The sequence below is a fragment of the Typopeltis vanoorti genome, chromosome 10, assembly GCF_054136105.1.
Source record: "Typopeltis vanoorti isolate ZY-2024b chromosome 10, IOZ_Tvanoo_1.0, whole genome shotgun sequence".
Classification (NCBI taxonomy): domain Eukaryota; kingdom Metazoa; phylum Arthropoda; class Arachnida; order Uropygi; family Thelyphonidae; genus Typopeltis; species Typopeltis vanoorti.
The window spans coordinates 82,331,686-82,356,966 of record NC_143558.1 but is presented as its reverse complement, the minus strand read 5'-3'; the positions used below and the strand labels follow the sequence as shown (position 1 = coordinate 82,356,966).

The window sequence follows — 25,281 nt, the reverse complement described above, 5'->3', positions numbered from 1 at the left end:
TTTGAAGCTGATTTTTCTTTAGTGGAATGTTGCTCTTGAGAGGTTTGGTTATTATCAGAATGCTGGTCATATCCAAATGAATATTGTGAGCTACTTATAGGAGATAACACATTGATGTTGGTCATGATTTCTAGAACAGTGCTTTTTTAGTAGTTATGGCAGAATTATAACCTCAACTGAGGCCACCAACTGCGTCTTTTGGAAGTGGCTACAACAATAAATTTTATACTACCTGATCTTGTCATAGTTGCAACTGTGATATGTTTCATTTTGGAGGTCTGAATTTTTTCAAGTGGCGATATCTAATTTTCAAATTCTTTAGCTGCTGGAATTTTGGTGAAGAGCAGTAGTGTTTAACTTTTCCTGTATAGGAAAAGTTAAACACTACTGCTCTTCAAAGTTAAATTTGCTTTGCAGGCTACACTGAGTAATTCAAGAAAAATATTTGTTTAATTTTCTGTATGTTGCTATATGTAAAAGGAAGGTTCATGTTACCATTTTTTTGTTTTCAAGCTGTATATTTAAAAAAATTCAAATTTCCAACACTTTATGTGTAGTAGCATTGATCTATGATTTATGCTTGGAATTCTAGTGTCATTTTAATTTATATTCTTTAAAAACTTGCAGTCTTCTTACACACTAACACTGCTTTTTTGTCATACTCAATGAAGAAATAATTGTCAATCCACCTTTTATTAAAAACATTGCACTCCAACTCAACTTTACTGTTTCAGAATATTTTTAAGGATGATTTTTAAATTCAAAACATTAATGATGATTCAATATCAAGATGATGATCAAGTTATATCAAAATAATAGAATTTCACAATATTTTCATATTGTATATTTTAGCATACACATGACTGAACTGGATTGCATGTATACATTTAATGCAGTTGATCTCTATGCTTGCATGCCTGTACATGCAATGGTGCAACAGAAAAATCACAAATAAAAGAAACAGAATTCAGGACTCCATCATATGGTTTTGTAACTTCAGTGCTCTTCCATATTCATCAGCGTGAGCACCACAGTCTTTTAATTTTATATATTTTTCCACTTATTTTGGTATCAAATGTACGTGGTCTTGAAATGATTCATTTGGCCACAAGAGTGGCACCTGTGCTTTTGTGTGTTCTGACATTTTCTGCCAGAGAATAGCAAATTTAGAATATCCAGTTTTGAACCTTCTCTGGCTCAAAGATTTCTTGCCTCACTTACTAACATTCATCTTAACATTTTACATTCACTGGTTTCCAAACTCTGAAAAAACACTCTGATGTCTTCACCTTTCTCTCTGTGAAGATTGACCATCTTCAGCCCAGCTGTCCAAACCAAAACATCTTTCTAGGTGAATTGAATGTCCACATCTCCATCTGGCTCTCCTTTTCCAACACCACCAATCAAGCTGGATGTGATGCAGAAGTTTTTGTTATAAGTAATGATCTGACTCAAATCCTCCACCTTTCCCATACCTGTGATCTTTTTTTAAAATGAAATTCTGAAATTTTTTGAATGAAATTCTCCTTCCATATACACTATAAAGATAATTTCTATGCTTCAAAGATTAGGCTTCATAAAGATCACAGTTTTGTGCAAGACCGAACCAATATCTTGTGCAAGTTTCCAGTCTCACAGAATGCTCTTCCTCTGACCATACCCAACTTCGTGTCCTTTGGCACTATAAAGACACCTGCACTGAGTGGGTCACAGAAATCGTCTACATTGGCATGAAGGCGTTTATTGTTTATTCCATTCCATAATTTCTTTCCACTTTCCCAGCCCTAGTTTAACAGAAGATGTATGAAAGCAGGAACTCTGCTTACTTCAGGTGGCTTGCATCAAGAACCCCAGCTTGGTACTCACCCTATGCTGAAGCATGCAATAAATGTAAAACAATTGTCATCAAATTACTTCATAAAGACAAGGTAGCAGAACACTTGCCTCTTGTCTGAACGAAAGCTGCACCTTTTGGCCTTTGCAAAAGCCACCGGACACATCTTCTGCTCACCTGCACTTCCACCTCTTTCTTGTCCTGGCGACACCACTGCTACAGCACCCAAAGATGAAGCTGACCTCCTGGTATCACTCTTTTCCTCTAACTCCTGTATAGATGATGAAGGCAAATCACCTCCTTCCATGCTGCAATGAGCATTGTATGCCTCCTAGGATCTTTTGGCAAAAAGACATAAGAAGAACATTAGATAACCTATACACTACAAAGTCTTCCAATTGCATCTCTCCTATTGTACTCAAATGTTGTGATCCAGAGCTAACACCTGTCATCTCTTCAATCTCCTGTACTCAGCTGGCACCTCTCCCATCAAATGGAAGCAAGGGTATCATCATATCCTTGGATTTCATTCATCAGTGGCTTGTTTTAACAGGCACTTAAGTGCCCACAGCCTTTCTAGTATCCTTGGATTTCCTAACCATAATACGAGGATAAGGTGATTATCCCTATGCCTCTAAGTATTCTTGTCTGTAAAAATTGCATGTATTCTACTGGCATTTTGTCTGTTTTAAAGGAATGAAAAACTTGTTTCCAGGTGAAAAAAACATCTCCCTCCATATGAGACCAGCTAACTCACCTTTAGTTGAAAGAGACCAGATAAAGGTTCCTCATGTCACTGATGGGAATTGAACCCAGGTCTTTCTGACCAAAGGGCTTCATCTATACTGACTGATCTATGGAGGCTCAAGAGTATATCCAGCTTATTCTAAAAAAAAGGAAGATGAAAGCCTTCCACCTGACTGCTGACCAGTTGCCATCACCTCAACCCTCTCCAAAATAATGGACAAAGTTATTAATAATCAACTTCTTCACTATCTAGAAGCTTTTCAGTTTATCAGCGACCACCAGTATGGATTCCAGCTATCAAGATCCACAGCCAATCTCTCATCCTACATCATCCACCACTGGACGTGCCATGGAAAGGTTCAGAGAAAAATGTACGCTGTTGCCTTTGACATTTCCAGGGCTTTCATTCATGTTTGACATAAAGGCTTGCATTGCAAATTGCTTTCCTTCAATCTACCTGCCACCTTCTTTAACTGAATAGCCAGCTTTCACTTTGGTCATCCACCAATGCAGAAATATCAGGGCTCCATTCTATTGCCTACCCTCTTTCTCTTATACACAATTGACCTACTCTCAATCATCGCCAGTACTATCCACAGCTTTGCCAACATTAACACGCTTTATTCATCCTACTCCTTACACAAATCATGTCATTTTCAGACATCCTTAACATCAAAATCATCTGCAACCAGTGAACACTGTTATCCATACCATCCTTCAGGAGAGCAAGGATAGCCTTCTATCTTCAATGCCACATGTGTTGAGGCTTACGTGCTGTGAAGAATTCATGTTAGGGGTTTAATGGAATATTAACAGCATTGATAAAGGATTAAAACTAATTTCAATACTTCCAATATTTCGTCTCTGTCACAGAAACATCTTCGGGGATTACAAAAACTTTTTGTAACAACACACACAAAAATACAATACAAAGTGAAACTAAAGTCCTATCTAGGTGGTGCGCCCTCTATGGGCATTTGCAGGTGGTGTGGGATGTAAAGAGGGATCTCTGATAATTAGTTTCCCAAATTTTGGGAAGTTTAATGCAACCATATTTGTTTAAATTAGGTTGATTCCTGAGTGCAGATGCAGATTCAAAGAATAGTCTTTCTTTTTTGAATTTACTATGGTGGAGCATGGTAGTTTTTTTTTCAGGAGATCCTGTGGGATGTATCCAAAACATGGTCCACAAGGCCAGACTGACCATAATCGTGTTTGCAGATGTAAGAACTGTGTTCTTCTAACCGGATGGATGCTGACCTGCCTGTTTGTCCAAAGTAGACAAGTTTACAGGAACAAGGTACTCTATATACACCAGGCACTGAAAGAGGAGGGAGCTGGTCTTTAGTGAAGTGGATAACGGTAGCAAGTTTATGGTGGAACTTAAAAGCAGTATGGAGGTTGTACTTTTTTAATGATCTGGCTATTTTTTCTGAAGTACCACAGATGTAAGGAATGGTAATGGCATTTCTGAAGTCCTTCTGAAGAGATGGTTGGGGAATGGGGAAGGACTTGATTATTTTTTTAATTCTGTAGTTCATTATAGCCATTGGAAAGGAAGGTGTTGTGTATGTGTTTGAGTTTGGTTGAAAGGGCAGTTTTACTGGAACAAAGATTGTGGGCTCTATTAGTCAGAGTTTTAATAATGCCATATTGCTGAGAGGGGTGGTGGTGGGAGAGTTTGTGAATGTATCTCCCTGTATGAGTAGGTTTTCTATATACAGAGAAAGAAGGGTTACCATTAGGAAGGAGTGTTACTAAGGTGTCTAGAAAGGGTAAACTGTTGTCATTTTCCTTTTCCATCGTAAACTGGATTCTTGGATGTAGACTATTGAGGTGACTGAGGAAGGAATCTAATGTGTCTGGGCCATGAGGCCAAATAGAGAACACATCATCTACTTATCTTAGCCAGATAGAAGGTTTTAGAGGGGAAGAGTTAATGGCTCATTTTTCAAAATTTTCCATGTAATAATTGGTGAGAGGCAGGAACCCATGGCCATTCCTTCTATCTGTCTGCAGATTTTGTTCTTCCAAGAGAAATAAGGAAAAGAGCGCTAAGATATCAGAAGGAAAAACGTTTTTTAAGAGTGTCAATTAGGGGAATATTTGTAAACAACAAGATGATGTCAAAGCTGACCAATATATCTGTATTATTTAAAGTAAGATTTTCAATTAAGTTTTTAAAATGGGTGGAGTTTTTTACATAAGATGAGGCAAGACAAGTGAGGGGTGTCAAAGAGTTAGCTAGCTGCTTTGATAATTTGTAGCAAGGTGCATTGGTGGCATCTACTATAAGTCTTAGGGGAGAATTAGGTTTGTGGATTTTGGGTAAACCATATATCCGGGGGGGGAAACGAGAACAGAATGGTTTGAGTTTTGTAATGTCAGGAGGCCAGGAAGAAACATTTTTAAGTAGGTTTTTTTAATTTTTTAACTTGAGTTTTTGTGAGATTGTGTTCCAGTGGTATGTAGGTAGCGTGATCACGGAGAATAATATCCATTTTCCGATTATATTCTAAGGCGTTGAGAACAACAGTGGCCTTACCCTTATCAGCTCTGGTGATGACAATACTTTTTTCTTTCCGTAATTTTTTGAGGGCAGAGAGTTGACTGGAAGATAAATTAACTTTAGGGAGTGAAGAACGGGAGAGATTGTTAGCTACATCAAGTCTGTTATTGGCTGTTTCTGGAGCTAAGTGATGACAGATTCCGCATTCGATGTTGTACATAATATCCAATACTGGAACTTCAATAGGTGCGACGGCAAAATTGTGTCCAAGGCTTAGGGCACTAATGGCCATGGTACTTCAGAAAAAATAGCCAGATCATTAAAAAAAGTACAACCTCCATACTGCTTTTAAGCCCCATTGTAAACTTGCTACTCTTATCCGCTCCACTAAAGACCAGCTCCCTCCACTTTCAGTGCCTGGCATATATAGAGTACCTTGTTCCTGTAAACTTGCCTACTTCGGACAAACAGGCAGGTCAGCATCCATCCGGTTAGAAGAACACAGTTCTTACATCTGCAAACACAATTATGGTCAGTCTGGCCTTGCGGACCATGTTTTGGATACATCCCACAAGATCTCTTGGAAAAAAAACTACCATGCTCCACCATAGTAACTTCAAAAAAGAAAGACTATTCTTTGAATCTGCATCTGCACTCAGGAATCAACCTAATTTAAACAAATATGGTTGCATTAAACTTCCCAAAATTTGGGAAACTAATTATCAGAGATCCCTCTTTACATCCCACACCACCTGCAAATGCCCATAGAGGGTGCACCACCTAGATAGGACTTTAGTTTCACTTTGTATTGTATTGCTGTGTGTGTTGTTACAAAAAGTTTTTGTAATCCCCGAAGATGTCTCTGTGACAGAGACGAAATATTGGAAGTATTAAAATTAGTTTTAATCCTTTCTCAGTGCTGTTAATATTCCATTAAACTTCTAACATGAAATCTTCAATGCCACCGAAACAAAGTCCTGCATTTTCTCTCACTATAGGGATCTCAGCTCATATTCTCTTATCTTCAGTAATACACACATCAGTAGACAGGATTAGCTATCTCTCCTTGGATTGACACATCCAGCCTCTCCTGGCACAGACTAGACTTTCTTTTCTGCTCAAGAAGCTACTTTACATGCATCCACCTACTATCCCTATATAAATTTCAAATCTGCTCATCCTTGGGATATTGTTCTCACATTTGGAGTGGTGCATTTAAAATTTTGCTAAAAATTCTTACTACTGTCCAGAAGAGAGCAATTCAGCTCATAACTCTTCCCTCTTTGGCCAACTTCAATCTCTATCTCACAGACACGATGTTTCAACTCTGCTTTTTTTTTTTTTTTTTTTTTTTTTTTTTTTTTTTTTTTGACAGGTACTTCCATGATTACTACTCCAGTGAGTTGGCAAACATCTTTCTGTTAGACAGAAACATCTTCACTTACTGTTGGACCTGTTCAAACAAGAACAGCAGCTACCCAGCATCCCTTTTCAGCACAACTGCAAACACATGAAATCTGCTTCTCCTCTTCCTCATTTATTCCACTTACCTCTGTCCTAATGTCTTTCCCAAAACAACTTCGACTTACAGCTCTACGAAATATCTCAATAGATTTCTTGCAATCCTTATCTGCACCTCACATGCAGCACTGATGTGCTATAGGTTCTTGTACCTGTTGTGTGTGGAATAAAAAATAAAAAAAAAACTTACAATTTGCACATTAACCCGGCTCTGGTAAGGTGGGAAAATGTAACAAAAGTGGTAAGGTGGGGTCCCACAGACCCACCCAAATAATGTAGTGTATTATAGAAATCCATATCTTTTTAATCAAAATTAGATTACGTATATTGTTTAAGTGTCCTGTAATTTTACAGAATAAAAATGCTGATCCACAAAATTAACTCATGGTTACTGACCAGTTCCAAATCAATTTCACTATCATCATCCCTGCTAAATGGCTCCTCGTCAGTCAAAGTGTCATATGTAAGTTGACTAACTTCTGTTCTTCTTGCTCGTAAAAAAAAAAGATATTATTCTCAAAATACCCTATAAATATTTACGAAAATGTATTTGAAGACAGCAGTAATGATAATATTTTAGTAGAATATACATGAAAACAACTTACGTTTTGGAAAAGTAAATATAGTCACTCTTTTGGTAAGGTGGGGTCTGGTGGACCCCAGCACACTTTACACCTCTCCACACTAAATTTGCTTGCATGCAACAGCCTGTCGTCTATGGCATCGAGTAGCGGGTTACGGGAAGGGAAGCTATACTGAGGCATGACTCTCTGCCATGCTTTGTTAAAAAGTTATAATCAATTTAAAATCTTTGGGGGTTCTGTGACGCCCCACCTTACTAACGCCAGGTTAAACTGGTAACCATTATCCTTCACTCTTACTGTCATTCTGCTTAAATCATTCCACAGGATTTTTACATCACCTTTCTTTACTATCACTCTTCCCAGTTTTGTATCTTCAGCAAAGAACTGGATATTTCCTTCAAGATAATTTTCTGTATCATTAATGTGTACAAATTGTATTGTATTGTTTTTAGGGCTCTTTACTTTGGCTGCCAAAGTAAAGAGCCCTTGACATATTGCAAGCCACCCCTCATTTCCTGTATTGTGCTACTCCACATACCATTCTTTGATTTCTGTCCATCATCTCCCTCTTATCCATGTCATCAGCTTCAAATCCATCTTCTTTGGCTCCAGTTTATGTAATAGAATTCCATGGAGTTATCTGTCATATGCCTTTGGAAAGTTCAGCAGTATTGTGGTGTATCTATTTCCTTTATCTTGCTCAACTGTCGTTTAGTGTAGAAAATGGCTAAATTACTAAGGCATGACCTATCCTTCAGAAAAACATATACTTCCCCATAAAGTTTATTTCTCTACATCAGTTCTTCTTTCATTTAGTGGAAGAACTCTGAGATTTCCTTTGGCCTTATATACTGTACAAAACTTTCTGTAGGTCCTGCTTAATGGTGCTACTCATCCATTTTAGTCTTTATGTACAGTAAACCCTACTTCCCTTTTTTAATGAGTATAAATTTTATAAATCCTAGTCCACAGAAGTGAGACAATCAAGATGCTGTATCCATCAGCAACAGGTTGTTCACTGACTGAAATCACAGCATACAACCAAGAATAAAATATTTTAACTAGTATGAATGACTTCTAGTAAATTAATCAATGTAATTTTTTTTATCCATTAACTAAGTTTTTTGTCACAACTTGCAACCTCAACAGCCAGTGCCCAAACTACACATTACATCTTTTTCGACCATAGGGGTGCATTTGTGCATTCATCAGAAATGACATACCATGCCAGAGACAGAAAATCCTTGAATCCCCACCATTTGATTAGCTTTGGCTCAAAATTTCTCTACCAAGTCAACCTGCCCTTTTAATATGCTTTCTCTATTGCTCTCCAAACTCTGTCAACCACTCTCACCTCTTCAACTCTCTCTCTCTCTAAAGCTTGACTTTCTGCAGTCGAAATACCCCAATAGTGAAGTCATCCTTCTTGGGGACTTCAATGTCCACAACATATTGGCTCCCCTTCTCCAGTTTCACTGATTTAGCAGGCAGGGATGCTGAGGTGTTGGCCATCAGCAGTGACCTATCTCAGACCATCTGAACCTTTCCATGGCTTCTTACAGAATACTTGAAAACTCCTCCAATTTGCTAACACACTTGAGATCTTCCTAACAAGCTCCCCCTTCCAGGTATACCGTGGTTGTCAGTTCTCCTCTTGGTAACTTGGACTACAACCTCATACAGGTCTGTTTTGCCACAGAACAACCTTCACCCACCAGTTCACAGTGCCATTGTCCTTTGGCACTACATGGGTGCCAACTGGGAGGACCTCTGTGACTATTATTCCTCCTTCCCATGGTCCGATTACTGCTTCAGTTTTTCTGATCCAAACACCTGCTCAAATCAAATAACAGAATCATCCTCACAAGTACGAAGCCTTTTGTCCCTTATTCTGCACCAAATTCTTAGCTACCATCCAAGTCTTGGTTCTCAAAAAAAGTGTGGCAATGCAGTAAAAGAAAAAAACCTCTGCATACCATGAATGGCTCCAGACCAAAACTTCAGTTTCTCACTTTGCCTATACTCCAGCTCAAAGCAGTTGTAAAAGCATCATCACTAATTCCAAGTCAGGCTTTGAAAGTGCTAAATGCTGTAAACTCACCTTCTGCCCAAATGGCAGTCGCTCCTTGTGGTCCTTGCCAAGGCTACTGGGTTCAACTTCTGCCCACCCAGGTTTCCACTACTCTCACATCCGGATGGTACTGTAGTTACCTCACCTAAAGACAAGGCCAACTTACTGGCACCACTCTTCCCTACCAATTCCTGTATTGATGACCTGGTCAAAGTTCCCTCCACTATTATTCCTCCACTCTCCTCCAAAATCATTAAAACAAGAGTCTGCTAACCAGCACTATTTTACAGTCCATCTTGAAACTCACCGAACCAACTTCACTGCCTCCTCTTTCATTCCATCTGCTTCTGTTCTTTGGAACAGTCTCCCAAACTCTACCTTCCCCAAAAATTACAGCCCTCAGCTGTTCAAGCAAAATGTGAACCAATTCCTCCTTTCTTCTATTCCTCTTGCTCACATGGCACTAATGTGCCATAGGTCTTGTGGCCTTTCTTGTGTTGATCAAATAAAAATAAACAATTTTAAAAAAATATGTAGATATTTGCCTTGGCTTGATGAAAATTCAGCACTTGGGTGTTATGTCAGGATTACAGCATTGTAGAATCTTATATTTTGTCTTCTTCTGTATCTTGTCATCAGACATATGCTTTAACTTTTCCTCTCTCATTCTGTTTAAGTAAAAAGTCCACCTTTTTATTATCTTTGCACACATTCCTGAATACTAACAGTGTCATGTTTATTCTTAATATTTTCATTTTTAATATGATGCCAGTAATGCATTTGTTCACTCTTCTTTTTTTCCTTCAGAACTCTCATATCTGCTATCTCTAATCTTTGATTAACTGCTCTAATTCTTATCGAACTCTCAGATCCATAAAATAAAATTGGTTTGAATATATAACATCATTTGCATGAAGAAAAGAGCTAAGATGAATATCTGCTATTTTGATATCAGGTTTGATTCTACTTTTCTTTATAATATGATCCTTATAGATGATGAATAATAACAGAGATAATGGCAATCCCCTGATTTTATGCCTTACTTTATACCTGAGTTTAGTCAAACTATCTTCCTGTAGTGCTTTCAATTCTAACTGCTGTCTTACATTAAATATATAGTATATATATTGCTTAATATTATGTTCTTCATCCCATGTGACTAGGTGTTTGGAAAGCCTTTCCTTTGGCATTTGTCATATGCCTTTTCTAGATCTACAAAACTTAACTATACATCCTGTTATATGCCCATGATTTCTCAACTGTTTGTCTTAAAGTGAAAATATGATTCTGATCCTGTTTTACTGAACTTCCTTGTTCTTCTCTAAATTTCTATACAACTGTACTATATTTCCTGATTTTTGCTGGTTCTTAAAGAAGGCATCGGTGCCAGTATATTTTTGTATATTTTAAAATGCGAGTAGATGCACATAATATCTGTGCTGTATGTTCCAAAATGCATTTAGTATGTCAACATTATTATTACGGGCAACTCCAAGGGGTCCTTAGACTCATCGAGGGAGGTCCTAACATCATGTCAAGAACAACTATTCAACATTCACACAGTATCTATCACACTTCGCCTTGAACTCATTCCCAGTCATAGCATCCACAACAGACTCTGGCAGCTTATTCCACACATTCATCACTCTCCTAGTAAAAAACCTAGCTCTAACACCCTTGCTAATCATACTCTTGACCAGTTTCCATGGATGGCCACCAGTCCTGTTCTCAAAAATATCCTCTGAATTAATCTTATAGAAATCCTTCAGTAATTTGAATGTCTCAATCATATCACCCCTTTTCCGTCTATTAACCAATTTCTGCAACCCACAGATCTTCAAATTGTTCTCATAAGGTTCATTCCATAGACCTGCTATCATCTTGGTCACTCGCCTCTGGATCCTCTCCACCTCCTTCCCATCAAGAAGAAACCCTGCCGCCCAAATCTGGGCACAGTAGTCGAGATGGGGTCTTATCAAGGCTCAATACAGAGGAACAATAATTTGCTTGTCTCTTCTCTTCAAAGTATTCTTCAGTAACCAAGTGATTTGATGAGCTGATATACCCACTTTTGCAATGTGCCCCCTAAACCTCAACTCCCTATCCACCAACACTCCCAAATCCCTGGCCTCATCATTCGCCTGGAGTACAGTTCCACCAATGTGGTATACTGCTGCTAATCTTTTCACCTTACATTTTGCCACATTAAATTGACATCCATTCTCCTTATCCCAGTTCTCCAAACTATCCAAATCATCTGCAAAATTTTGTGCATCATGTGCATTCACTATTGCTCTACCCAACTTTGCATCATCAGCAAACAAATGAACAGTTCCTTTCCTGTATCGTTAATGAACAAATTAAAGAGTAGTAGTGGTCCAAGAACAGACCCCTGTGCCACACCGCTAGTCACGGGCCATCTTTTGGACTCTACTCCTGAATAAATTACTCTCTGATATCTCTCCATCAACCACCCTCCTATCCATCTCCATATGCTGCAGTTTACTGATTAGGATTCCATGTAGTATCCTGTCAAAGGCCTTAGCAAGGTCCAGCAGAATCACTGTAAACCCATTACTCTTATCCAGTTCAACCGTCACTGTGTTATAAAATGTGAGCAAGTTACTGAGGCATGATCTACCCTTCGCAAAATCATGCTGTCCCCCCCCCCCATACAGTATCCCATTTTCATCTATCCATTCCTATATTTTCCTCTTGACTACTTTCTCCAAGATCATGACAACGACCCCTGATATGATGATCGGTCGGTAATTTGCAACAGCAGTCTTGGAACCTACTTTATGCATTGGAACTATTTTCCCCTCTTTCCACTCCCTCAGGACAAACCCAGACCCGAGACTCAAATTAAACAAAATGGTCAAGGGCACTGACAATTCTTTAGCTGCTTCACGTACGACACGAGCTGGTATACCATCCAATCCCACAGATGTATTCACATTAAGGTTTTGTAATAGACTATTCACCTCCACTTCATTCACCACAATTCCTATATAAGCTGTTGGTTCCTTCATTCTTGAACATCAAAACCCGGATGATACACTCTTGCAAAGTGCTCGTTCAGTAATTCCACTATATCAACTGATTCGGTTACCTCCCTACCATCGGCATTCTTTAAAATCATTCTGCCATATACATTTTTCTTTTACTTGCAACATATCTAAAAAACTGTTTGGGATTCTCTTTACCTTACATGACTAATTCCCTTTCATATTCTGCTTTTGCTTTTCTTACCACACTCGTTACCCTTCTGGCTTGTGCTTTATACTGTTCGTGTGCCTGCAGGTCACCTTTCTCCTTAAATTCCCTCCACAGTTGTTTCTTTTTTTTTTGCAGCTCAAGCTTAATGGTGTTATTCATCCATTTAACCCCTACTCGATTTACTATTCAGATACTAGGTATACAGTCAGCCATTACCTCCTGCAAACACTCCTCAACCACCTCCCATGCACTATCAACATCCAGCCCTTGCAGTTTTACATGCCGTGGCACTGAATCAAGCAATCTCCTAAGCTTGTCATACTTACCAGCCTGGTAATTCCACATGTACCCTGTCTTAATTGATAATTCCACACATTTAGCCACCTCCCAAGTCATGACCTTATGGTCACTCTCACCAGTTGGTGGCAACATGGTCATGTTCGTTACAGCCACATTCTCAGTTGCAATTACTAGGTCAAGCACTCTCTGCCCCCTGGTATTTTCCACTAGATGCTGCCGCAGATAGTTGTCCCTTAATAACCGCATAAAATCCAATTCCTTCCTCCCATGTGCCCTCTCCTCTTTCCAGTCAATGTTACCATAGTTGAAATCCCCCATAATAATTATCCTCCTACTCATTGCATCTATTTGCTTATGCATACTATCTCCACCATCTATTCCATCACCTGGTCTATAGCAGCACCCAACTGTATATTTTGTTCTGCTAGTCTCAATCTCACACCAAATAGCCTCATATGTGCTCTTTTCTCTATCCTGTATTCAACTTCTATTTTTCGTGGCTGCAGTTCATCAGCTATCATCAATAACACTCCTCCCCCTATTTTATTCTCTATGTCTCTCCTGAACACACTATACCCCTCACGTTCTATCCCACTAGCTATATCATCTTCTGTCATCCATGTTTCACTAATGCCAATAACCTTTGGTCTGGAAGTGCCAACCAAGGCTAAAAATTCTTCCTTGTTGTTCCTAATACTCCTGGCATTAGTATACATGAAATGCAGAATCCCATTAGTCCCACCCCTATCTTGATGCCTTATACTAACTAACCCATTCTGATTTGTTGTTCTTCGTACTAGCTCGGGCATATTATACACATTCATACACTTAACTGCCTCCCTGAAGTCTGCATATTCACTTCTCCCCCCCCCTTTAATAACTAGTTTCCCCTATTCTGCACATTCACTTCATTCAACAACACTTTTCCAGTCTCCACACACCAAATCCATTCAGATGCAAACCCATCAAACTCACTCCACACGTCCACAAACTCCACACCACTCCTCCTGCATAACCTGCACATAGAGTCATTTTCAATTATGACCCTCCTTAACTCTTCTCTGTCATACTTCAGCAGCAGACTCACTATCTTAACTCTCTCACTCTTTTCTTTTGCTACCTCTAGTAATTCCTTCAAGTCCTCTCTCATAGCAATTTTTTCTCTTTTTAAATCATTCCCTCCTGCCACTACTATCATTTCTTTCACCCTCTACTTTTGTGCTCTAATGGACTCACTTACATCCTTAATTTTCACACTTGGTAAGTACGATTTTAACAACTCTCATCTATTACACCGCTTACTAATGAATCACCGTACAACACTCACTCTTTCATTTATCTTACACTCCCGATCATACTCTTATTTTTCTTATCATACATTTGCTTTTTATTAGCTGATGCACTCATAAACAATTTTGCAAATGCTTCAGCTGCCGCTTCGCCCTATGTATCACTTTACGCAACCGTGCGATCTCACTCATTGCAACTAACTCTTCATTTTTTTTTATCCGTTAAACCATTCTCTTGCTCTGTATTTTTACTTTCACCGCTCTCAAAGCTATCTGGTACTACATCGCAAATTCCTATCATATCACTATTTTCTCTCACATTCTGACTTTCATCAATGACATCGATCTCACGATCTGAGACACACTTCAAATCCTCACTTTTTTTACACTTTCGGCACACATTTTCACCAAAAATCCACTATCATTATCGAACCAAACTTCAACCGCTCTTGACGAAGCATACATCCCGCAGATGTTACACTGAACAAACACCTTTAAGTTAAAATTTTTGAACAAAGATGGTAATTGGACGCCGTTGTCTTTCTTCTCATAGGTGCCATGTGCTGTGCTATCTATCATATCTTATCCAAATACTAATTTAAATAATGCAGAAAACACACCAAAAATCACAGACACACTAAGTTACCAGAAGTAAACAATACTACGTTAAGATTCAAGCAATATTGCCAATTATTACTCAAAATAACACTTACCTTTTCGGGAGCTCTCTACAAACACCACCACACACTCCTGAAAAATTGTTAGGACAATTTTAAGTTCTTCAAAATTATTTGTTGAAATGAAACGAACAATTGCAGTTTGTTGAATTGCAAAAATTGAAGTCATTCAGATTCACTCATTTTTGCTTACAGCAAAAACAAATGTTTCCAGTTTGTTGCTCAATGTGACCAGTGTTTTGTGTAGCTTGACAGTATTTTTTGGTATGATAATTTACAATATCTTAATTTTGCAAAAAAAAAAAAAATATATATATAAAATAATAATAATTGAATAGCTGCTTATAATCTCAATGTTCACACTCAGAACTATTACCATTAGCTATATAGACTTGTAAAAGTTATTCTATCTGCTGTGTGTAACTATATGCACACCTACCCTTACCACTGTGCATTATATAGTGTTATACATTGTATATAAAGTGAATAATATTCAAATAAAAAAATAAATATATATATATATACCTGTGTTTAAGAGAAGTAAATAGGCATGCAGGTCAGTCTTATGGAGAATCAGACTGACATGCCTACTTATTTAGTTGAGGGTTTTATGACACGAGTAGCTTATATGTTCCCAAGAAGACCACTAGAAATGATGTGGACATTCTAGTTGATAGTGGTGGAGTAGCATCTTCTTTCATACACCTAAGTCCTGAGGATTTTTTAGAAGTAGAATGCAAAAACACTGGGATTCTAGACAGGAGTGGTAGCTCCTTTGACTTAGACTGTTGTGGAATTAGTTTAGTAGTATATCAGGAGGTCTTATTGAAGAATAACTGTTGGGAAAGGCTATAAGACAAAATAAATTTATATACAGGTATGCTTAGAATTTCATATCTATCTTTTTGTGGCTATCTTTTTAGAACATTGGCAATGTTATGTCCTTAGATTAAGAGTCTTCCTGGCAGTGTGTGTTTGTAGAGTGGGGGAAGGAAGTATCTGCATTCTGTTATGTTACTTATGGCAGTTAGAAGCTGAGTTGATTAGGGATGGGAGTTAGTAGGTTCAACTATTTAAGGTGGACATAGATCAGTGTTTCCCAGATTTTTTCCTACGAAGGAACACTTCACAAATCCTGAAATTTTCACGGAACACCTTGGTTATTTTGTAATGTATTAATAATTAATTATGGCATAAGCATAAAGAGTATTAGTACACTTATGTATATGGTGTGACATGTTGACAAATATAAAATTACATTTAAATCAGTTATCAATCACTGGACTAATGAAAAATTAGTCCAGTGATTGATAACTGGCAGTCACAGGCCAACATCATTAAATTAATTTGTGCTGATTTTCATTGACATATCCCATTCTGATTACCAAAAATGTATAATATTATTAAGTACTTACGAGTGAATGCAGACTTTTTCTCCTGTGTACTGGTAGTTTTCCCCTCTTGTACATCCTGGAGATCACTTTGTAGGCTGGAGGTGGATGAATCACTATATGTTGCATCACAAACACCTTCAATAAGAGATTTCTTAACACCAAAATTTAAAAAAAATCCCTTGCCTCTTATTCATATTAAAATTTAAATCTGCAGGCCTATTACTTTTATAAAATCATGGTACTACGGTTTCGAAACAAGCACTTTCACGCTACAATATGAACTTGCGAAGAAGTTATTCAGTATTATTAGATTTGAGAACCAGATACAGACTACCTTGATCTTCAGTGAAAAAATTTTCTTTATACTTCCTTGCTGATTGGTCACTAACATTTGTAACACAGATGTTATTTCGTTCAGTTTTGAGGACAGAGGATACTCTGCCCATTGTTTTATGTTGGAGGTTTAATGGATTTTTTACAACACTCAAAAAGAATTAAAATAGAATTTAATACTTCCTATATTTCGTCTTAGTCACTAGCACATCTATGGGGATTACAAAAACAATTAATGTAACATGCACACAAAAACTTAAAATACTAAGCCCAACCACGTGGGTTACACTAAAGTCCTATCTAGGTGGAGCGCCCTCTAAGGGCGGTAGTAGGTGGCCTGGAATGTAAGGTGGGACCTCTGGTGATGAGTGTTTCCCAAATCTTCGGAAGCTTAATGCAACCGTATTTGTTAAGATTTGGTTGGTTTCTGAGAGCTGCTGCTGCTTCTAAGAAAAGTCTCTCTTTCTTGAATTTGCTGTGGTGGAGCATGGTGGTTTTCTTCCATGATACTCTGTGGGTGGTGTCCAAAACATGGTCAGCCAAGCCTGAATGGCCATAGTTGTGTTTAACGATGTATGACTTGTGTTCCTCCAGGCGGATGGATGCTGATCTGCCCAAAGTACGCAAGCTTACAGGAACAGGGTACTTTGTAAACTCCAGGCAGAGAGAGAGGAGGGAGCTGATCTTTCGTAGAACGGATAAGGGTAGCAAGTTTGTGGTAGGGCTTATATGCTGTGTGTAGGTTATACTTTTTTAGTATCTTGGCTATTTTTCCAAAGTGCCACGGATGTAGGGTATGGTGATGGCATTTTTAAAATCTTGTTGACAACAGGGACGGGGAATGGGGGAGGAATTAATTATTTTTTTTGATACTGTGTTCGCTGTAGCCATTGGAGAGGAAAGTTCTGTGTATGTAGTTAAGCTCAGTAGCGAGGGCGGTTCCACTGGAACAAAGATTGTGGGCTCTCTTGGTAAAGGTTTTAATGATGCCATATTGTTGTGAGGGGTGGTGGTGGGAGAGTTTGTGAATGTATCTGCCTGTGTGTGTGGGTTTTCTGTATACAGTGAAGGCAAGTGTATCATTAGGCAGGCGCGTGACTAAGGTGTCTAGGAAGGGTAAACAATTGTTCTTTTCCTTTTCCATAGTAAACTGGATTCTTGGATGTAGGCTATTGAGATGACCGAGGAAGGAGTCTAACGTGTCTGGGCCATTAGGCCAAATAGAGAACACATCATCTACATATCTTAGCCAGATAGAAGGTTTGAGTGGGGCTGTGTCTATGGCTCATTTTTCGAAATCTTCCATATAGAAATTGGCAAGGGGGGAATAACAAAATCTACAAGCAAAATCTGCTTGTAGATTTTGTTATTCCATGAGAAATACCCAGAGTTGATGGCAAAGGAAAAGAGATCTAAGATGTCAGAGGGGAAAACGTTTTCTAAGAGAGATAAAGTGTCAGTTAAGGGAATATTGGTAAACAAAGAGGAGATATCAAAGCTTACTAATATGTCTGTATTATTCAAGGTTAAATTTTCTGTGAGGGCTTTAAAGTGGGTTGAGTTTTTTATATAGGAAGCTGAATTTCCGGTGAGGGGGGGAACAGTATTAGATATAGGAAGTATTAAATTCTATTTTAATTCTTTTTGAGTGTTTTAAAAAATCCATTAAACTTCCAACATAATGTCCTCACAGCACTTAAGCCTCTACACAAGAATTCTAATCATCCATGGAGAAGATTTAGCACGCAAATCCAAGCAATATGGTAAGTCAAAACTACGACTATCTAGACAACTAAATAGGCTGGCCTTTTTAAAAAGATGTCGGGATACAAGAGTGATACCGAAATGTGTTAAAATGAAGATCAATTTCCATTCCAAAAAAGCACTCCGTATATATAATCGTGCCAGCCTAGCATTACTATGTGAGCAAATCGCCTCTACTCGTGCCGCCCTCGCAGTAACGAATGCCGCCATTGGCTCCTTACACTCAGAGCTCTCCACCGTTCTTAACCCTGAACTTTGGTCGATTCTCTCTGACATTTTGGAAACTTCCGCACAAGAGAGAATTTCAAAAAATAAAAAACAAACACGTCAAGAAATACAGCAACCTGGTTAAAGACAAACCACAACCACAAATTCAACCGCTCCAGACACCTTAGTCACGCACCTGCCTAATGATACACTTGCCTTCACTGTATACGGAAAACCCACACACACAGGCAGATACATTCACAAACTCTCCCACCACCACCCCTCACAACAATATGGCATCATTAAAACCTTTACCAAGAGAGCCCACAATCTTTGTTCCAGTGGAACCGCCCTTGCTACTGAGCTTAACTACATAAACAGAACTTTCCTCTCCAATGGCTACAGCGAACACAGTATCAAAAAAATAATTAATTCCTCCCCCATTCCCCGTCCCTCTCGTCAACAAGATTTTAAAAATGCCATCACCATACCCTACATCCGTGGCACTTCGGAAAAAATAGCCAAGATACTAAAAAAGTATAACCTACACACAGCATATAAGCCCTACCCCCAACTTGCTACCCTTATCCGTTCTACGAAAGATCAGCTCCCTCATCTCTCTCTGCCTGGAGTTTACAAAGTACCCTGTTCCTGTAAGCTTGCGTACTTTGGACAGACAGGCAGATCAGCATCCATCCACCTGGAGGAACACAAGTCGTACATCGTTAAACACAACTATGGCCATTCAGGCTTGGCTGACCGTGTTTTGGACACCACCCACAGAGTATCATGGAAGAAAACCACCATGCTCCACCACAGCAAATTCAAGAAAGAGAGACTTTTCTTAGAAGCAGCAGCAGCTCTCAGAAACCAACCAAATCTTAACAAATACGGTTGCATTAAGCTTCCGAAGATTTGGGAAACACTCATCACCAGAGGTCCCACCTTACATTCCAGGCCACCTACTACCGCCCTTAGAGGGCGCTCCACCTAGATAGGACTTTAGTGTAACCCACGTGGTTGGGCTTAGTATTGTAAGTTTTTGTGTGCATGTTACATTAATTGTTTTTGTAATCCCCGTAGATGTCCTAGTGACAAGGACGAAATATAGGAAGTATTAAATTCTATTTTAATTCTTTTTGAGTGTTGTAAAAAATCCATTAAACCTCCAACATAATGTCCTCACAGCACTTAAGCCTCTACACAAGAATTCTGCCGATTGTTGTAATCAGTTTGCAGGCAATTTTTATGACCGGTCATAAACAGCGGTATTCCCTTTCCCAAATGTTGAAAGATATGTGAAAATTAACAATAATTCATGAATATTTCTATCTTTAAAAATATGCGGCTTGGTCACTGACACACGTTATTTCATTCGGTTTTGAGAACAGAGGATACGTCGCTCGTTGTTCTAATCGGCTTGTGGGCAATTTTTGTGACCAGTCACTGACATCACAGAACACTTATTCATTCACTTTCCGCAGAACACAATTTGGGAAACCCTGACATAGATAAAGGTCATGCTCCATCTTCCTTTTCATTCTAGAGAAAGTGGCTTGTCACTGACAAGTAACTTGGCTTCTTAGAAACTTGATAATGCTTATGATAGGATAGTCATCTGCTATGTCTGTATATTGTATGTGTTCTTCTGGCCAGTTTGCCTGTTTTGCATGATGCCCTGAGTTTACAGGAGAAAAGAACCTTGCCACCCTCATGTGAGACCAGCAAACTTACCTTCCTTGATAAAGGTTCTTCCTTGATAAAGGACATCATTGTCAATATTACTTGAGCTGCAGAGTGGTTGTTAGAGATCATTTCAGCAGGAAAGATCTTCTTCCCCTATTGGACTGAAAATTTCTGTGGCAGGGGTAACATCTGAACACAGTTTTTAAATTGAATTTTGTAAGGATTTTCTGTTTTTGTTGGATATTTAATATTTGTGATAGATTTGAGGTACCCTGCGATAAGGTGTTTTTAATTATGCACAATTTAAAAATTAAATGAATTAAATTTTCAGTAATTTAAAACAAAAAAATCTGGCACACTATACATGAATTTATATGCTGTATTGCATACTCATAACAGCCTCCAACAGTGCATTACACTCCTTCCTGTTTTTCTTGTAAAACATGGGACGGTGTATACCTGAAGATACACACCATCCAGGGATGGACTATCCCTCTCTCCATATATGTACATATAGTATGCGCACGCACACACACACACACTTTCTTTCTTGTTATTCAACATGGATTTTTGATAGATTTTTTGTTTATGTGGTTGAATAACATAAAAGAAAACTATAACATACAAACAAATTACCAACTTCCATGAAAATAACTTAAATTTTTAACATATGCTGATGTTATTTTAAGCAGACATAATAAAATTTAAAAAAGCATTTGATGAATTTAATAAATTGTTGCTATTTTCACTTTTTTATGGTTTCTTGTAATAACTATGTTTTTTGTTTATTTTAAAATTTCAGCTAGCTGTACGAGCTGATAAAGAATTTCGTGCAGTTGAATTAGCTGAAATGATGCCTACTCATTTTACACTTCAAGGTGCTATTAAATATGCTTCCCAAAGGCATCGCATGGCACTTGCAGAAAAGCTTTCTGAGTTGGCTCACCAGAAACTGTTGGAAGAAAGTACTGATGACTGTATACCAGAAGAGGAGAGAACAGAGAGTGATGCAAAGCATCAAAAGATAAATATCAATGAACAGTAATAATCTTATTTATTCCTATAGCTTTAAGTTAAATTTTGCACTGTATTTTTGAGTGATCTCAAATTGTTTCTTTTGATGCACATGTCCGTCTCTCGTACTGTTTCCTCTGTTTTCCAGTTTGATGTGTAGTAAAATTTCCATGTAATTTGTGTGAATTAACAGTGCAAAGATTATGAAACTTAAAAAAAAAGTGCATGTGTGGCATTTTGACTTAAAATTATTAAAAGTGACTTTGAAAGATATTAAAAATTATATTTTCAAATGGCTAAAGTAAATTGTTATAAATGGTGACTAATCAAAAATTTGTCATTTAAATTACACATTTGGCAATACACACAAGAAGGTAGTTAAAAATTAATATTAACTAATTACAGTGACTTATAATTAGCACCACCAAAGCAAATCTAAAATTTAGAACTCATTGTGCAATTTAAACAAGGCTTGCTTGTAATTGAGTCCCTTTTCCCATTATTAGCACAATATAAATCTGATATCACAGATCATATGAAGAAATAAGTCTAATGTTCTTGATATCTGATTTGAACAGTTACAAGAAAAATTCAGGAATAGACACAGTTTCTCTACATAGGAAAAAATTGTTAGAAAGGCTAAAGGAAAATAACTTTTCCTTGACTAGAATCCAGGAGAATGAGGATGACTAGGGGGTTGTGCACTAGGACACATCTATTTAATTTGTATATTAATGATGTAGATGTAAAATTCGATGTGGCGCAATTTTATATAATGATTTTTCAGCATCGATTTTACTGAGGTCACAAATCATGAGAAAAAGAAAAAAAAAATTTAATTACTATATTTTAAAGAAGTGCTGATTGTTAAAGCTAACTATCAAAAAGAATGATATGGAAATTGTTCACAAATTATAAAAATATTGTAAAATATTTTTTGTTGGTTTGGTGTAACTGAATGTTAGAAATAATTCTTTAAGTTAAGGGGATTAGACCGGATTATGTTGGCGACTTAAAAGTAAACAAAAATATTGAGGTTGTGGATGTGGAGATTGTTGCTGCCAACTCTGAAGGTCAAAACAACAGTGATGTAAGTTATTTACGGAAGATTTGGGGGTCTCCAACACTAAAAACAAGGAGCTCCTGAATCATATAAAAGAGGCTGGCTGTTCAGGAAGTTTAGGTGGGAGGCTGTTCTAGGAGTTCGTCTTTTGGAAGTAGAAAAACCCAGGAGAGGAAGGTCATTCTACGGAGACGTATTTTCAATAGCGGAACGTGCCATGTGCGGCGTCGGCAGTAGATCCAAAAATCAATGGTAAGCTATGCTACAAATCCCGGACGAGGACTACCCCAGGATGACTGCCAAAAGCTGTTCAGCAAAGTCTAGGATATAGGACTGAGGAAAGCAGTCAGCAGAACCACCAAAAGTCATCCAGACTGGTAGGACTGTATTTGTTTCTACGAATTTGTGAGTAGATTTTAATATGTTAATGCCGAGATTAAGAACGAGAATTGTATGTCCGTTGAATGTAGCTTTGTTAAAATTAGTTGTTAAGTCGCTATAGGAAGTAATTGAGGCTGAAAGTTAGCTAAGATATTTATTGAGAAGAATGCCAGTGATATTGATTGTAACAGCCAGAAATTGTCTAGAGTTGTAAAGCAAGATTTTCTTAGCATTGTGAATGGTAATTCACAATGCTAAGAAATTCCTGCTTAAACTTAAACTTTAAGTTTAAGCAGGAATTAGAGAAAATCTGTTTAATATTGTATTGTGCTTAAAGTAGAATAAACATGTTTGTTGTTTTAAAAACTATCATCTGATTTTTAACCAATGCACTGTCTCACAAAAATAACCGAACCTGTGTGCTTAAATTAGAGAAATTGCCACAACTGACTATTTAAGGTATTAATTTTGAAAGTGATCTATTCTATAAGTGTTATAACTATTCTTCCTGTGCCATATCATTAATTCAGGGTGGTACAGTCGAAAAAACAAATAAATTTTCCTGTCTGATATCATCCTGTGTGAATTGGTTTGTTGTTCTAGCTGCTTTTTTTGTTAGTGCTTACAAGCTAGTTTGGCTATTTTGTGATGGCTGACCACAAAGAACAGAGAGTGTGCATGAAATTTTGTTTTCTTTTGGGTAAAACTTCAGCTGAAACTATTGTTATGCTTTGGCAAGCCTTTAAGGATAAGACTTTTAGGTTACATCATTACTAGCTTCCTATCAACAGTGCAATACAGTACGTAAGATATTACTGAGTAATGTTAAATCAGGTAAGTAAAGTAGAATATCAAATAAAATATATAACATGGTATGGTGATGATCTTATAAAACAGTATTACTACTTTTTTAGTTTTCTGGACCAAAAATCAGAAATATAATGAGCACAGTTGCAAAACAGACAAGAAAAATAAGAGATGAGTAGTTCTCATAGGTACAAACAATTTAACTAGTGATAAAGAAAGGATGTGGAAGAGTGAGAGAGTAAAGATCATTAGTCTGTTACCAAAATGTGATAGTATTGAATTAAGGACTATGATGACAAACGATTTGATGTGTAGGCTGCATAGAAGGAATTAGACTAGTAATGAAATTGCAGATTCCTTGTTCAACAGTTTATGACATTGTTCAGAGACATCTCTGCATGCGTACAAACTTCAACTTCTTCAGCACCTTCAGCCAGATGATCACTGCTTGAGAGCTGATTTCACTATTGAGATGATCAGCCATATTGATAACAATCCCAATTATCTTGATCTCTGTTGTTATTCAGTGGTGAATCAACCTTTCATATTTGCAGGAAAGTTAATAGACACAATTGCCACATTTGAGGTACTGAGAATCTTCACCAAGTGATCAAAAATGAAAGGGTCACACCAAAAGTCATTGTGCACAAGGCACTGAGTGCACAAAAATGGCTATTTTTATGTACTCGGTCCATTTTATGTTAATAAAGTCCATAATGATGGGACACACCTACACATGCTGCAGATCTTTGTTGTTCCACAGATTTTTCCAGATTTCACATTTCAGCAAAATAGTACTCCACCATGCTTCCATTGAAATGTCACTACATTGTTGAATGAGACATTACCTGGACATGGATCAGGTAATGTCTCATTACCTGATCCATCCAGAGATCTAAGCAGGCTGCTTAGATCTCTGGATATGACTTCATTGGACTTTTTTGCATTGAGCTTTATTAAAATCTGTGTATACCAGAGAAAAACTCAAGATTTGGACAATTTGAAACAGCATGTCATTGCAGCAGTTGCTCTAATAATGCCTCAGATGCAGGAAAACACTTGGCCAGAGCTCGAGTATCGTTTGATAAAAAGTTTCCACATTGAATTTTACTATCCTTCATAAAAACTTGGTGAGTTATTCTGTATAATAACAAAAAAAATTATTTTAATAAACTTTATGGATGCTAAGATAGATGTGTGTGTTTTTGGATACCTCTAGCCCAGATACCCTCTGTATACTCACACACACACATGAAAGGCAGAAAAGTCTATAGCAAATAAATGCTTTGTGTAGGAAATTAAAGTATTTCGGTTGTTTTATTTTTATTCTGAATTAACAGTTAAACCACTCAGAGTGGAGGGAGTACATTACTAATGGTGCATTAACAGGACTGCATGCCCAACAAAGAAAGTAAAAAAAAAAAAATATATGAACCCCCCCCCACACACACACACAGTGAAAATGGCACAGTCAACAAGATTAAGAGTATCTTATTAAGAAATTCAGTCTTAAGAATAATTTTTCTAGTATTGGTATATTTAAATGATTAAAAAATGAATATTAATTCAAGTGTAATAAGTGAAAATTCTAGGCCATCATTTACAGAATGAAGAATTTTCAAAATATATCAACTTGAGTTATAATATATCAAACTTTAATAGTGATTCTAATGAAAACGTTGAATCATTTTTTTGAAGCTGCAGAATCAGTTAAGAAAATTGGTAGGTGGTCTGAGGAACAGGTGCTTTTAATTTTAAAGTCTAAACTTCAAGGAAAAGCTAAACATTTTGCCCAGAATTCCAGAAGGTTGGCTAAAAGAGCTCTTGAAGTTGCTCAAAGGGAAGAATCACTGATATGGAATTTGTGTCCAAACACTATTA

At 37.5% G+C, this 25,281-nt stretch overlaps 1 protein-coding gene across 1 annotated transcript in view; it reads left to right on the top strand.

Moving 5' to 3' along the window:
• Ctf4 (Chromosome transmission fidelity 4) overlaps positions 1–25,281 on the top strand; it is a 525,719-nt gene that overhangs the window by 408,384 nt on the left and 92,054 nt on the right. The window contains exon 23 of the mRNA XM_090398697.1: positions 20,938–21,176. Within this exon, the coding sequence (XP_090254823.1) occupies positions 20,938–21,176 (239 nt within the window). The remainder of the gene's footprint in view (positions 1–20,937; positions 21,177–25,281) is intronic.